General features: G+C 34.6%; 2 protein-coding genes across 6 annotated transcripts; one reads left to right on the top strand and one right to left on the bottom strand.

Moving 5' to 3' along the window:
- The first annotated feature begins 683 nt into the window (after positions 1-683).
- On the top strand, positions 684-2,510 carry LOC104087000 (uncharacterized). Its single transcript, XM_009591381.4, has 2 exons — positions 684-956; positions 2,018-2,510. The coding sequence occupies exons 1-2, from the start codon at positions 831-833 to the stop codon at positions 2,270-2,272; spliced, it is 381 nt and encodes a 126-aa protein (XP_009589676.1). The 5' UTR covers positions 684-830; the 3' UTR covers positions 2,273-2,510.
- Positions 2,511-7,560: 5,050 nt separating this feature from the next.
- On the bottom strand, positions 7,561-16,157 carry LOC104087001 (isocitrate dehydrogenase [NAD] regulatory subunit 3, mitochondrial-like). 5 transcript variants are annotated; one of them, XM_070177960.1, is made up of 4 exons: positions 15,508-16,157; positions 12,544-13,982; positions 12,380-12,458; positions 7,561-8,085 (listed from the first exon to the last, which is right to left on the bottom strand). In XM_070177960.1, the coding sequence occupies exons 3-4, from the start codon at positions 12,387-12,389 to the stop codon at positions 7,811-7,813; spliced, it is 285 nt and encodes a 94-aa protein (XP_070034061.1). In that variant the 5' UTR covers positions 12,390-12,458; positions 12,544-13,982; positions 15,508-16,157; the 3' UTR covers positions 7,561-7,810. The 5 variants fall into 5 exon arrangements, with proteins under 5 accessions (XP_070034061.1, XP_070034062.1, XP_070034060.1 ...); XM_070177961.1 differs by having other exon boundaries at positions 12,632-13,982; XM_070177959.1 differs by having other exon boundaries at positions 12,380-12,494; positions 12,632-13,982; positions 15,508-16,156.
- Positions 16,158-16,605: the final 448 nt, after the last annotated feature.

Raw genomic sequence — 16,605 nt, 5'->3', positions numbered from 1 at the left:
CAATTTCAATTAAATAATTATTCACAATAAATATTTATGCTAATATAATAATATCATTTACTACAAGTAATTAGGACAGAAGTGAGAAGTGACATAGCATACATTTTACGTTCACAAGTAATTGTTGGATATCTTTATTATGGGAATATTTCAATTTATAAATATTTATGTGTAACAGTTGGATATCTTTATTATGATATCTGAAATAGATTAATATAATCCCATTTAGATTTTGAATACCGATCAAAATAACCTTCGGTATATTGAGTAACTATTAAGATTTATTAAAATCAAAATAAAATAAAATGATAGTGTACATAAATTAGAACATGTTTGATATGACAAAAGTCATTTTAAAAAAAATATTCTCTATGATTTCTGGTTAGTGAACATAAATTGTTTTTTGCAAAAAAAAATATATTAATGAAAAATAATATTTAAATATGAGTTATAAAGCCTGATAATTGCAAGAAAAAATGACTTTGGCTTATAAAAATTTGATGGAATTAATCTTTTAAAATTCGTATTAAATTAAACTAAGTCATACTTATTTGAAAAAATTAACATGAAACCAAAGGAATAACAGGTAACTTGGGTGTGAAACTGGCAATAGCCGGTTTCCCGTGCGCCTAACAAGAAAAGACTCCTTTTGTTTTTTGGTCTCTCCTCTCCCTCTCACGTTAAATAGTAGAACCAAACAGCACACAAAATCACACACAAGCAATTCTTTGTCTCCCTGTTTTTTTCTGGTTTCTCACTTCTGTTCTTTCCCTTCTAATTTCCTATTTGTGTCAGTCCAAAGTTGTCTTGTCTTTGTTTTTGAAAGAGAGATGACAGGGATTTCAAAGGTGGAAGAGAGTGTAACTCTTGAACTTCTCAGGAAGAAAATGGAAGATTTTGCTAAAGAAAGAGACTGGGAAAAGTTTCATAGCCCAAGAAACCTTCTTTTGGCTCTGGTACTTTCCCTGTTATCTACCTTTTTATTTTATTTCTTTTGTTTAATGAAAAAAAAAATGAATTATTTCTCCACTTGTGTGTTATTTTTGCTTGCGCAGTGGTTATGTTAATCTTTCTAATCATCGTTTTAAAAAATAATAGTTTGTTTGTCTCCGTTTGTGATTTGCTATGAATGACCAAATATGTGTTTAAATAATCACACGCATGTTTATTAAATGAATATTTTTTTGAACCATTTCGGTATTTTTTTATCCCTGCAGAATTATGCTAATCTTTTCCCTATCATTCCAATTTTATTAACGTCATATCTACCGTTTTATTAACTCTTTCTTTTTGTGAAATTAAAAAAATTACTCCTTTCGTTTCATATTAACAGTCATGTTTACTAAAAATAGTTATCTCGAATTATTTGTCATTTTAGAAGTTTAAGACAAAATTGATTGATTTTTTTTTTTTTACCCTTAGTAATAATTGCTCTTGAATATAGATATAACACATAAATAGAATAAATATTCAATGAAAAAAGATTATATCTTAAGACATAAATAAGAGTAGAATAGTTTAATTCTTTTCCTAATTAATATTTCTTAAGGGTGTAAAAGAAAAACACTTCTAAGGATACTTCTAGGGCTGTTTGGTATGATGCATAAGGGATAATAAATTTCGATATTAAATTTGAGATGAGTTTATTCTACGTTTGATTGAGATAAAATTACGGTAAAACTAATCTCAGGATTAGTTATCTCGATTGTGCAGTGTTATTTTTGTCCCCATGGAAGGTGGGATAACAACCCTGCTATAAATAATCTTGGGATAATTAATCCTGAAATAACTTGTTTTCCAACCAAACGACCCCTTAGTGGCCATTAAACACTATTGCCCAATCAAAAACTAACATATAAAAAGAAACGACTAATATTTTCTGTCAATAAGACAGTCATTACATTTGGAAAAAAGAGTAATATGATGACGATATAACGATCCCTTTATTTCCTTTAATTTTCTTGTTTCTTGTTTCTTTTTTTATTGGTTAGATTAATCCAATTACTTATATACACAGGTGGGAGAAGTTGGAGAACTCTCAGAAATATTTCAGTGGAAAGGAGAAGTTCCAAAAGGGTTGCCTGATTGGAATGAAAAGGAGAAATTACATCTTGGTGAAGAACTTTCTGATGTTTTGCTATACCTCGTTAGGCTTTCTGATATTTGTGGGATTGATCTTGGCAAAGCTGCTCTTCGTAAGGTTGAACTTAATGCCATTAAATATCCTGTTAATCTCTGCAAAGCTTCTTCAAATAAAGAAGCCGATAATTAAATTTATAGTCGAGGTACGTACAAACGGTCCAGAGAAATTTCTAGCAAAGTGATTTGCCTTTTTATGGTATGCTAAATATGGTAAGTTAGGTGTCATAAGAGTTGAACGAATAGTAGCAGTGGAAGTTTGTACTTTCATGGGAAGATCTTTGGCATTTATTCTCATTGATTTTGGACTGTTTTGGCAGTTGAAATCATATCTTTTTTTTACGCCAATCTATTCAATGAGCTTTCTCAAATCTGATGAAGTTCGTCTTACATTTGATGCATAAGTGTAGTTCAGTTCAATTATGGTAATCTCCCGGCTTATGTTTTTCTTTAGTCGAGTGTCTATTGAAAATAGTCTCTTCCTAGATAAAGGTAAGATCTGCGTATAATGTACCATTCCGACAGAGGCGGATGTAGCGTACTAGCTACGGGTTTAACTGAACCCATAACTTTCAACGCGGAGTAAAAATTTGTATGTAAAAATTCATTAAAATTGCAAAATAGTAGATATAAACCCATAACTTTAAAAATATAATGGGTTCAATGTTAAAAATCTTAAAATTGAACCCATTAGATTTAAATCCTAGATCCGCCTCTACCTTCCGAGATTTCATTTTATGTGCGATTACACTGTGTATGTTGTTGTTATTGTTCCTCTCCGGACCGCAAGAGATTTCCTTTCACGTGTCATTATTTTAAGAGTTTAACTTATACTCCCTTCGTTTCATATTAACAATATTAACAATCGTGGTTACTAAAAATAGTTGTCTTAAATTATTTGTTATTTTAGAAGTTCTAGACAAATTGATTTTTCTTTTTCTTTTTTACCCTTAGTAATAATTGTTTTTGAAGATGGAGATAATATATAAATAGAATAAATATTCAATGAAGAGAGATATTATCTTAAGACATAAATTATGATATAATAGTATAATCTCTTTCCTAATTAATATTTCTTAATGTGCATGTAAAAGAAAAACACGATAGATAATACGAGACAGAGGGAGTATACATGTAAAAATAAAAAAATATTCACATTACTAGTATATTTTAATATATTATAGTAGATAATACGCTTTATTCGTGATGATGTTTAAAAAAGAATTAAATAGATTTGCCTGATTACATTTTAAATTGGGATCCCATATCTTGATGAAGGAGATATAATTCTAGTATTCAACTATTATTTGTAAATTTGGGTCCTAAGTTCGCTCAATTATTTAATTTATGATGATGTTTTATAATTTGTTGTTTGGAAGCGACAACATTGACTATTCAGCACGAACGTAATAAGCCAGCCAAATAAAAGATGACCAAATCAAACAATTTTTTTTTAAAATAATGTACAATGTGTCCAAATGTTGGTAGTATTAAAGTATGTTTTTTGAACGACTTAATAGCATTGTTAGTTATAGATCATGATGTATGACGAATTAAAGTGCTACTATACATAGAGGTCTACTGCCTGTAATATTAGTGGCGGAGGTAGGGTATTATTTATGGGTTCGTCTAAACTCAATAATTTTTACATAGATCATGATTTTGTATTAAGAAATTTATTAAATTTGTATAAATACTTAATTACGAACGCAATAAGGCAACAACTAAAACATGATATGAATTCGACGTCAATTGCATAACTCATAAACTTAAAATTCTAATTCCGTCTCTGTTTAATATCATTTATCCATGACTTTTCGACAACTAACAATCTTGTGGCAATTATCAAATATCAAAATTATGTCAACAAGGTCGGCATAACATACGTCTTAATTACTTCTGTCTTATATTGCTTGTTTTCATTTCTTACGTTACTATCTTGTTGTGTACTTGACGAATTGTTAATAAACATAACATTCATGAATAGTAAAACTAATACTACCTTCTATAATCTTGCATTGGTCTGTTTGGAAAGTCACCCGTTAATTGGAATTGGTGTAATTACTACGGTAATAATTATGTAACCTGGTAATTATACAGCCTAGTAATTACGACGACCTGTTTGTTTGTTACAATGTAATTATAGTGTAATTACAAGCGTACTGTTTGGTTGCACAAGTGAATTTACACAGTTAGGTTAAATTTTAAAAGAATTATCAAAACTTGCAAGTTAAAAATAATAAATATATGCCTATAAATAATTTTTTATAAGTATAAATGATATTAGATTTTTTAAGATGCATATTTTTTCTTGCATATACACTTATTAGTAATATATATATATATATATATATATATATATATATATATATATATATATATATATATATATATATTTCAAATTAATAGTATTTAGTTTAATCAATTATAAAAACTAAAAACATACATTTTGTAAGAATATCATGGAATGTATGTTTGATAAAATAAATTAATATTTATAAATATAATGTCATAACATTATGCAAGTGTTTGACAAAACTAATCTATCAATTCTAACTAAAAAATGAATAATATGCAATGTGAAATAACAAGTCAATACCACTAAAACAAGTAAATTGGAACCATAAATAAACACAATTTCAAAATCCCAAAAAAAAAAACTTAATCATATGTCAAATTCCAACATAATAAAAATAAATTTCAATACAACTTAAGATTAGGAAACATAATAAGTTTATAACCTCATTCAACAACGAAATTCTACTTTAATAACATCACTCATTATATGTCAAATTTGTTAATGAATTATTATTTCTAATATTAGGAGATGTAGTTTCAGAAACTAGAATAATAACGCAATTATGCTAAATAAAGAAATTAAACAAATAAGAAATAAAACACACGAGCAATTACATAGAATCACAAGAAGTAAATGTGAAGAAATAAAAGATAAATAATGGACAAGAAATATATTTTAAAATTAAAAAGAAATTAAAAACTAAAAATAAAATAAAAATAAAAATAATAGAAATAAAAAGTTATAAAGAAAATAAATTAAAATAAAAACAAAAATGAAGAATTTTAAAAAGTAACCTTATAATTGCACAGTGTAATTACCACCAATTTTACCTCCCCTTGAGAATTGGAGAGTGTAATTGCACCTCTCTAATTACACCCAATTACATGCTGACCACGTAATTACTTGTCCAAATAAACATGCCAAACTGTGTAATTACATCCAATTATACCCAAATCCAATTTCTAAGTGACTTTCCAAACATGCTCTTAGTGTTTTTGATAAGATGATGGACATTAATTAGGTTGGGCTCAACTTTAAAATTAGATCATGAGCTGAAAATCATTCACCACAAAACAACTTATTCTTTCAAAACGTGAACCACTTTATAAAACTTAATAATAGTATTATGTGAAATAATAATTAGTTGATAGAATTCATGACCCGGTTTTGAGTTTGATGATATCACTTTATGTAAGCTTATAAGTTTTCATGTAAAAACCCTGCCGGTGGATTTTGTATCTGTCACATGAAATAGTTTAAGCGGAATTATAGAGGATTTAATTAGTTGATTAAATTAAATTGTCAGTGATTTAATTTAATTAACTGGTATTTGTGATCTTAACATGGGGAGTTAAAATAAGTGTTAGTGAATTTTCGAAATTCATATTGAGGAGTTCAATTGCAGTTTTTTAATGGAATAAACTTTAATTAATTATAGTAGGAATTAATTCATCCAAATTTTCGAATTAATGCTATAATTGGTAGCCTCTTACTATTTTTGTGATCTCTGCTATACCTAGTAAAAACCTGAATTAACTTGGGTAAAAAATGACTTGGGAGAAAAGTCATCATGTAAAGTTAGAGTAGGATTCTAATTGCACAAGCAGAATCCTACACGTTTTTGGAGCCCTCTTTGGCTGAAAAACGAGCCTATATAAGGAAGACATGTTTCACCCAATAACTCACTTTTTGAGTTGTATTGTTCTTGCCCACTCAAAATAATTTCGTCCAATGTCTTACTAGAACCATAGCAGAAAGACTGCAGCCCTGGATTCTTGCTTTGATGAGGACCTGTGCAACGCTTTCAAGAGGTTAGTGGTTTCTAATCTCGTAATTATATCATTATCTAATTTACATGTATTTGATGTCTGAATTGTATGCTTGCTTCCGGTGCGCATGTTCTAATATGCACAATTACAAGTTCTAATGTACTTATGATCTTTTTGGCGCTCCAACTCAAGCACAGAATTAATATTAAATAAACAATCATCGAAAGGATACCACGAAGCAAGATCGAAACCATCCCCTTGTCTATATATATATAATCCTGGGAATAGTAGAGTTGATGTGGCACCTCTCAAAGATAAGGATTACTATTTATCTTTTTTCCTTTTTTTTTTTGTCTTTTCCCTTCATTCCATTCACTGAAAATTGATCATTTTAATTACTATCATATTATTGCATCTCAATAATCATAAAAAACGGTTACAGAAAACTTGTCATCTTTATTGCCAACTTAATTTCAGGGACATCAAAAGACAGACGTTGCAAAAGAGACAATTCTGTTCCTATTTTTCTCTTTAAAAGATTAAGATTACACAAGATAAGAAACATTTGCGTGGAAGCATAAAAAAGCAAATGCAAATGCATCATCCATTTTATCCACGGCAGAGCTGCAAATTCTTTGAAGGAAGTTGGGTTGAAGATGAAACGTATCGTTCTTTATACTACAACTGGAGAACTACAATTCTACAAATTCTTTAGTCATCCTATGTTCTAACGTAAATGGTTAGAAGAAACTTACCACATACAACAACAACAACAACAACAACCCAGTAAAATCCCACAAATCCTATGTGCATGTGCCTCTTCCCAAGTATACTTCACAGAAGGTCCATCAATGATAGAAGTTCTTCCTCTAAAAACATTTGCTGCAAACTTATGGGTGTCAATGGAACATATATAGTTTGCTTAACATTCAAGCATTGATCGCAATGACTCAGATTGAAGATTCATTGAAACCTGACACGAGTGGCGAGGCCTCTGAGTATTTATGTGTTTAATTTGAACCGAATTGGTAGTATAAGTAAGATTGAAGAGTAACATCTGGAACCTTTCAGAACTATGACATATATTGGCAATGTGAAGATCAGATTAGAGTTGACAGAGCAAAAAAAAAAGTTCAAATATTTCTTGTTTCTTCATAAAAAAGGTAAAGGAATGAAGTGAGAACGAGAGCAAGAAATAAAAAAGGAGGTCCACTACACATGGCTGAATAAAATAAAAATAAAACAATAAGTGAGTGATGAAGAAGAACAAGAAGACATGCTTTCCACTAACCACGGAGAAAGAAGAATAAAAATAAGAAAGATCAAATAAAGTATGTACCAAAATGGAACAAAATATCACCACGAAGCAAAATTCCTTTAAATAATATGGACAGATCAAGAAGTGATCCTTTACAAGTTTTTTATGCACCAGCAATCATGCATCAAATTTGAATTATTAACCAATGATAGTACTAATAAAAATTGTAGCAGCAAAATTATAGAAAGCAGATTCTAACAAAACTGCAGCTGCTCGAAAAATAGGCCAAGTAGATCTCTGGTCAGTGAACAAAATTTCTTAACTATTTCCTGAGTATAGTGCTGATTAGTCTAGAGCAGCTATAATTGCATCAACAACTTCTTGGGTAGTGCAATCTCCTCCAAGGTCCTTTGTCCTGACTTTTCCCTCTGCTATTACACGTTTTACAGCTGTTTCTAAACAATCAGCAAATGATGGAAATTCACGATGTCTAAGCATCATTGCTGACGACAAAAGAAGCGCCACTGGATTTGCTTTCTTAAGCTTCAAAATCTTTTCATTGCCAACATTCCCAGCTGAAGCACCTTGCTCAAATACTGCTTGATCAGTCCCAACATTACCTTAGAAAATCACAGCCATACATTAAATCTCATAAGCAGCCTAATGCTTGAGGAAGAAATCCTGATAATATTCTAATTGTTCCCTGAGAGATGCTATAAATGATCTGTAGAATAGACAAGCACAAGGCACTTAAATCTTTCTTCCAACAAAGAAGTTAGAACAAGTACTAATGAGCATTTGTTAAAGTCACAGGAGAAGTAGGCACTCATAAAGAGGCTTCTAGTGCATTTTGTTAAGTACTAGCAATCAGTCGGAACTGTCACATAATAAGCAAAAGGGCACTAACCAATTCAACAACAATACAACAATAACGACCCAGTGAAATCCCACTAGTGGAGTGTGGGGAGGGCAGTGTGTACGCAGACCTTACCCCTACCCCGAGGGAGAAAAGAGGTTGTTTCCGAAAGACCCTCGGCTCAAGAAAACGAAAGGAGACAATATCGGTATCACCAATAGAAACCATAGGAAAAATAACATCATGAAAATGAGAACTTGCAAAGCAAACTTAATAGAAAGTACATAGACGCGACACTATGGAAAACAAAAGAGTAGCAAGACACAACATTGCCACTAGCTGACATCGGCAAAAACCCTACCATACTAGCCTCACAAAGGTACGAAGTAAGGTAGACTCAACTACCTCCTAACCTACAACCCTAATACTCGACCTCCACACCTTCCTATCAAGAGTCATGTCTTCGGAAATCTGAAGCTCTCGCCATGTCCTGCCTGATCACCTCTCCCCAATACTTCTTAGGTCGTACTCTACCTCTTCTCGTGCCCTCCAAAGTCAGCCGCTCACACCTCCTTACAGGAGCATCTGGGCTTCTCCTTTGTACGTGTCAGAACCATCTGAGCCTCACTTCCCGCATCTTGTCATCAATGGGAACCACGTCCACCTTCTCCCGAATATCTTCATTCCTGATCTTATCCATCCTAGTGTGTCCGCACATCCACCTCAACATACTCATTTCTGCTACTTCATCTTCTGGATATGTGAGTTCTTAACAGGCCAACACTCAACCCCATACATCATTGCCGGTCTAACCACCGCTTTGTAAAACTTACCTTTGAGTATCGGTGGCACTCTCTTATCACACAGGACTCCAGATGCTAACCTCCACTTCATTCACCCTACCCCAATACGGTGTGTGACATCCTCATCGATCTCCCCTCCCCTCTGAATAACCGACCCAAGCTGAGCAGGACGAAGACGGAATACCTGGAGTGTAAGTTCAGCACTGAGCCGAGGGAAGTGGGCGTGGAAGTGATTCAACAACCAACCAGTAAATACCTCATATTTGGATGGATATCGTTATACTGAACAGTCATGGGGGGGGGGGGGGGGGGGACAAAGAGATGTAGAGGAGGGTCAAGCATAAAGATTGTTTATCCACACTAGCCTCACTTAGAAGTTAGTACTTAACAAGGCTAACAGAAAGATTTAATCTCAAGAGATATCGAAACCCACAAAGTAATTGACCAACTACATTTATGTTAGACATGCTAGCTGAGCAAACCAACGGTGAAGTTTGAAAGAACATAACGATCTATAAATGCATCCAAAATATAAAAGGAAAAGAAAAGGCCAACATGAAATGTAATTGAGCAGCAGTATCATTCCCTTGGAGCTAGTGCAACCTGGGGTGGATGAAGTTAGGCAGCACGGAGATACCTGCTTGGCCCTCACCAATATACCTACTCAGGATGATGCATAGCGCAGTAGACAAGAGTTGGATTAGTGGCTGTACCCATTGGAAGAATGGATGGGGAACTGTCTGAATTTTACACATACACATTGCTGTGTCAATCCCCACATTCCAACAACATTGGCTTGTGACGTGACAAGGCTTTAGGTAGAGCGTGCTGCTTTATTTTTATTTTATTTTTAAAAAAAAAAGCTTTTTAAAAAATTCGCTATCCCATAGAGAATAGAAATATCTATTCCGAAAGCAGCAGGTCTTTCTCCTTCCTTACACCAAGTAAATATGCCTTCCAATAGTGGTGGATCCACAGGTCCATCTCTTATGGAACTTTATAAAAATTCATAGATTTTGATGACAGAGAAGCATTCAACTTTTCTAAAGCCAACTCGAGAACATTGCAATCTCCACAAAAGAATATGCTCAAGCTGAATAGAGCTAGAACATCTTCTTCAAACCTTGCAAAATGCACCTTTACCTGTTTGGTCAGCTTGAGCACATTCTTTTTCACCCAGCTACACTCCAATTTCTTTTCCCCTCGTCGCCTGCATGCACTTTTCTTTTCTATCATCTCTGTAATAAGGGAGGAGTAAATGTAACGACACCAGCATTGACCCTGGTTCATCAATTAGTTGCACAGTTGTTGTAGCCATCTCCTCTAATCCTTGGCTCTCTAGTATGCCGTTGACTGTGTGACTTCCTTTCCTAATTTGTCAGCCAGAGGCAATTAATTTTTGTCACCTAGCTCTATTCCTTAGCTTGAGCTAATCGTTATGACTTTGGTCTGCATTCTTTATCCCCGAACTTCACTATCTTCAATGGCTCGAGAAAAATCTCTAACGAATATCATGCTTCTAACTAGACCTCTATCTACACCTCCATTGGTTCAACATATGATTCACCTATACGAAAGCCAAAAAGTTTGTCCTCGCCACATGGATCAGGGCCTAGAATTTTAATTCATTTTTGTGCTGAGAGGCTGAGACGACTTATCCGTCCGTGGTTGATGCCTTACAAATTGGCCTTGATTTCAGCACCTGCCTGCTTTCCATTTTTAATGGAAATTTTTTTTCTTGTGGCAGAGTCAGCCCACTTACAACAACTTCGGTTGTTAGTGTTCCCCCGCTTCCCATCAGTAAGCAAAAGCTTCCGATCTGGCTGAGTTAATCTCAGTTCGAATTCCCCACTTGTCCACAAGTTGCTTGGCTCTTTATAGTTTTTTGATGAAGTTGCTTAGCTCTTTGTAGTTTTAAGGGCAAGTATTCCAGCTGGCCATCTCTATTTGTAGAAAATGCATTTTAGAGTGACCTCTCTGACGCCTTATGTTCTGCACCCAATTCATCATCTTAGACCAAATTGACACCAAGTATATCCAATTGCTTGCCTCAAATGCAGTGTCCCCGGAATTTTCTTGTCCGAAGCCCTAACAAAAACTCTAGCCTATCGGAGGTTTCTCTTGTTCCTTGAAACCTTGTTAAGTTCCAAATAACCACCACAAATGTCTCCGTCTATTCAGACAGGATATTCATCACAAGTGCAATGGAAGCCCGCCAGTGACTTGGTTTAGGATTAGGCTGATGAAAGTGCGATCAGAGACCACTAGTCAAGGAAGAGCTTCTGACCTTCGAAATACCATTCACCCACCTTGACTCTCTGTAATAGCCTTCACAGGTAATCGGCAGAGGAAAAATGTGTCAATTCATCTTATGAGCCCATCTCTACACCTCCAGAACATGAGGCACCTCTGTATGTAAGCTCCGAATTTTCAAATTAAACATTTATTAAGATGATTTAATCCTTAGCTACTGAATTTTCTTCTATTGAAATTCAATGACCCTCCTCCACTAATTTCATATGACTTTAGCTCTCATTTCTAGCCAGCTACTAAGAGCAGCAACCTCTCTTCTAACCTAATGTGCATAAGGTTGTGTTAACCTGCTACCCTTTTTCTGATGAATCTTCTGTATTTAGGTTATGTCTTCCCAGCCTGAGTCCACTATCTCTGGTATGATTATGTTTGAGCTCCTTTTGCCTTGCACAGCTTGAATAAGAACATACTGAATAAGTGGTAGCTATAGTTGTAATCTCAATCTTCAAATATTTCCATGACCGATTTCCCTGACCTTCTGATGCCAATCCGGTTGTACTGCAAGTCCAACAGATGATGTGATTTCCCTAAACTGTCATCCTGCTTATTCCTTTTCCTTTTAGTACCTCGAAACAGCTCAATCTTCTGTTACTGTAATTTACTACTTCTGTCTGCCAATAAAATATGAGTTTTCTATTCATTTAGAACATTTGTGGATCAATTTTCTGCAGTATAGCTAGACTTAAGTTACCAAGAAAATCCATCTACAAAGAAGCTAGTTGTTTTGGTTGCTGGGAAGTTAACAGGTTAGATCACCGGAATTATATTTGATAAATTGTGACTTACAGATTAGCCACCAAGTTAAGGGTGTCTTAACTTAGTGAAATCTTAAGATCAACCTGTCATTTATAGACAAAAAAAAAAGGGCTGCTAATGCTAGCAAGAATCAACAGCTTAGCATAATACAGAGATGTAATCATTCAAAATGTCTGAAGGATTTACCTCCTGGCATGACTCCTGTTCCACCAGCTAAACCAGCAGCTGTATTTGCAATTAGGTTTCCGTAGAGGTTGGGTGTCACCTTGCAATGGTTGAAGTTCAGCAAAAAGCTTATCAGCTATGTCAAAATTAGGAGACAAGTTAGAATCGGGCAGCTAAATACACACCAAATGATTGCTTCTGGATCGATGCAGGAAAGCTGATGACTCTTAACCTAAAAACCACAGTGAAAAAAGCCGGGAGGGTAATACCTACCTTTGCTAATCTTAATTTTTTCTATCCATGCTCTCTCACTGATATCCTATATTTTGATAAGGCAAGCTTTTATAGGTGTATAACCAGCAACAAGCATATGCTGGAAGCCTGGACATTGCGACCAATCAAGCTTCTGTTAGTTGTAACTTGTAACAGAGTATGTAAGGAGTTTAAAAAGTCAAACATGACCTCAACATCCTGAATAACGTTTATATTTGCCAGCTTATCCCAAAAAGATAGAAAAAGTATATATTTGAATTTAAGCCTAAGTATATTCTGGCATTCCTCTCTCTCCAGATAGTCCACCAAATAGCTGCTGGGATAGCATTCCATAATCTTGTCCGAGTACCTCCCAGTCCCCTAACTGTAGAAATATCAAAACAGTTCTAGGCATAGCCCACTTGAGTACAGCAGAGTGAGAAACATGTCCCACAGCTGACCAGTGATTCTAAAATGCAGAAATAGACGACTTGCATCCCCTTCTCCGTAAGTTGCACTGAATGAAGCAAGCATTTCTTCTCACCAACCAAGCTTACTGATATCGTATTATTTTACAAGAAAATCAAAGAGGCCACTCAAGGGAAATCCCAGGTGCAAGATTATCCTGGTAACTCAATTGTAAATGAAGGAGAAGGGAAAAGACTTCAATATTTTTGCAGACCTTGTCACTTGGACTCTGTTATTTCATCACATCACTGGTCTCGACAGTTACCAGTAAGAACACAAAATTAAGAGGTCAAAATAGATGCTAGAGACAGAGTGCCAAAACTAGGCCCTTTGACTATGCAAGCAACCTAGTGAACATTCCTAACTTCCAATATTATTTGCTTATTAGTCCATAGCCAAATACCATATGTACTAGTCTCATATCAGCTTCAAGCAAGTTTCTAACTTCAAAAGTCAAGCAAATTATCCAACTGCACACAAACAGCAGACAGGACAAGCTCTCAGCAAGCCAATCCTCTCCTCAAGGACTAAACTAATGGATGACATTCACCATTAGATTTCTTTTTGATAAATTTGAATGACACCATTAGATATCAGATGTAAGAGAAGCTAGAATTTTAAGGACGGTAGTAAAGAGAAAAGCCACGGAAGCATATCCCCGTATCATGACATCAAATTGTTCTGGCCTTGAGACAAGTTGCATGCAGCAGTTATCCACAATAATCTCCTCGTACTGTATTTCTGGATATTTAGCTGCAACTTCTCTACATGATTCTAGGAATAGACCATCTGCAAGTTTCATAATGTTGACTTTGTGCACAGCTGTAACCTTCTTTCTTTTGTTTACATCAGCATACTCAAATGCAAATTTTGCTATACGCTCAGAACAATATTTTGTTATCACCTGGAAAAGGGAAAACATGAAAGTATAGGGTTAAAGCAAGTCATGGGACAGGAGAATTTTACAGAGGAGTCGATATAATATGAGGAACCACAAAGGAACATTGATAAAGAAAAAAGAACAACTACTTTTTTAGAAGGATCAACAAGCAGGCATATAAGAGTAACATTTAAACCATATAGGCATAAATTGGTCAAGTTACAAAATGAAAATTCATATGAAGAAAAAATCACGTGCATCTCGCTTAGCTGGCCCATTTCTCTACCCTTTTGACGTGACCAGGTAAAGATAAGCACTAACAGTGTAATTCTTCCTCATGCACAAACCACAATCAAACAGGTTCAACTGCAGCTGATAATGTATACACTTCACTCAAGATTACATCACCTATCAAGGATATTAATATGATAATAATGTCAAGGATATATAAAATGAAGAAGCAGCAAAGCTTCAGGCAAAATGCACTCTCCAGCACGAGGATGGAGCACAAAGAGTATTTCCCAAAAAAATGTGCACCGTGTTTCCCAAAATGGGGCCTTCCATACTAACCTACTAAGGAATGAGTGCATTAGTGTGCACCCTGCGGTAGTGGTGCAGCCACCCTATGCCAAGGGTGGTCAAGCGCATATCCTTGCCAAAAAATTATACTGCGTATATAAGTTAATACTCCCTCCGTTTCAATTTATGCGAACCCATTTGACTGGGCACGGAGTTTAAGAAAAGAGAGAAGACTTTTGAACATGTGGTGTAAAATGAGGCACATATATTTTGTGTGGCTATAAATCATTGTATAAAGGTAAATTGTTGCCAAATAAGGAAAGGAGTCATTCTTTTTGGCACGAACTAAAGAAGAAATAGGTTCACATAAATTAAAACAGAGGGAGTACTACTTTATATGATTATATATTAGATCTTGAACATCCTTAACACGGTTGAATGAGGCAGCCCAACGGTTCAGGGTGTTTAAAGTGTTGTTCACCGGTTCTCAAAGTTATGCCCATTTTATTTGCCAAAATTAAATGGAGACAACCATGTGTGGTTTATTTTTTATTTATTGCTTAGCTAAATGTTACGTAGTTTGATCTAAAAAATTTAGTACACCATTCATCGACAAAAAAGAAATTATTAACTTGTTTAAGTTTGAACACCCTTGACGGAATTACGCTGCTGCCATGCGGTCCTACATGGGGCCTTATGCATACAATAATGGGCCAAAACATGATTACGATCTAAATCTCAAGGATAACTGCACATTCAAAACAAGGCATCAGAGTAAATGCACATAAGAGCCACCTATATGTGCAGTTCTACTAAAAGTAGCGCATGATCCCTTTTTTAGACACAGTAAAATTGGATACAACAACAAGAACTATGCCTCAATCCAAACTATGAATCCTCAATATCCATTCGCACCTCATCAATTTTTTTACATCTTCTCACATAGGCAGAGGTAAGCAAAGATTATGAATCTAACGGGCTCGCATAACATACTAAAATGAAAAATTCTCAAAACGAAAAAGTGCAGTACCTTAAGGCTCTCAACGACACCAGGAACAACCTCATGCTCAAGGCCAGCATACTCTCCCTCGGTATTCTCCCTAATCACAACAATATCCACATCCTCATGCCGCGTAGGCAACCCTGGGAAAGTGAAACAATGCACAATAGAAGCGTACAGATCAAGCTCTTTCCTCATTTGCACATTCAGCGACCGGTGTTTTTAACCCTCCTTTAAACAAACCTTATTCTTCTTAATCGAATCAATTACTTCCTCCGGAATACACTTCATATCACCGCGTACTTCGTACCGCTCGAAGTAAACGGGTGCCTGCATCACTTGTTCCACTGAATCGGTTACCAGTGGACCAACGCCGTGACTGCTCGTGGCGAGGCGTTAGTGGTGAAACAGCGATAGGTGGATTGTTGGATCAGTTTTTTTAGGATTTTTGAGCCATGGTTTGATTTTGATTTGTGTTGAAATTTTTTCAGTTTTGGTCAGTGATAAAAGCCATTAAATACGAGAGTCCTAACTCCTAATAGGCAAGGAAAAAGAAAAAATTGGAATATTGAGAAGAAAGAAAGAAAGCGGAGATGCGCGCCACACTTTGCGCAAAAAAAGCTGAAGAATAGCCGGTTTCGAGAATCCATCATATGACCAAACAGCATCTCATTCCATAACACTCTTCCTCAAACTAATATTTTCTCCACAACTATAATATTTTCTCAATTTCATTTTACTTCGGCACTATTAATCCGTTTGCAAAAGGAATATTTCATCTTTTATTTTTAAAAATAATTTAATGTTTTAACCAAAAATTTTAATTTTAATTTGTTCATTTACTCCTAATTAAATGATTTATAGTCACATAAATCTTATAGTAACATGTTTAAAACCAACTACGATACATATATTAAAATATAAAAAAAAAAAGTAATTGCTTATTATTTTTTTGTAAATAAATATCTAGAGAAAAAAATAATTAAAAGTTTATAAAGCAAATCTAACATATCATCCCAATTTAATTAATGAGAAGGTTTTTTGTATAGGGTAAAATATGTTCATATTTAATGATAGCATAAGAAAGCGATACGTGGAGCCGAAGACAGAAGACAGTTGGATCTGAAG

The sequence above is a fragment of the Nicotiana tomentosiformis genome, chromosome 6 (assembly GCF_000390325.3).
Source record: "Nicotiana tomentosiformis chromosome 6, ASM39032v3, whole genome shotgun sequence".
Classification (NCBI taxonomy): Eukaryota; Viridiplantae; Streptophyta; class Magnoliopsida; order Solanales; family Solanaceae; genus Nicotiana; species Nicotiana tomentosiformis.
Note: the sequence above shows the minus strand (reverse complement) of the source record. Positions and strands in the feature narration are given on the sequence as shown.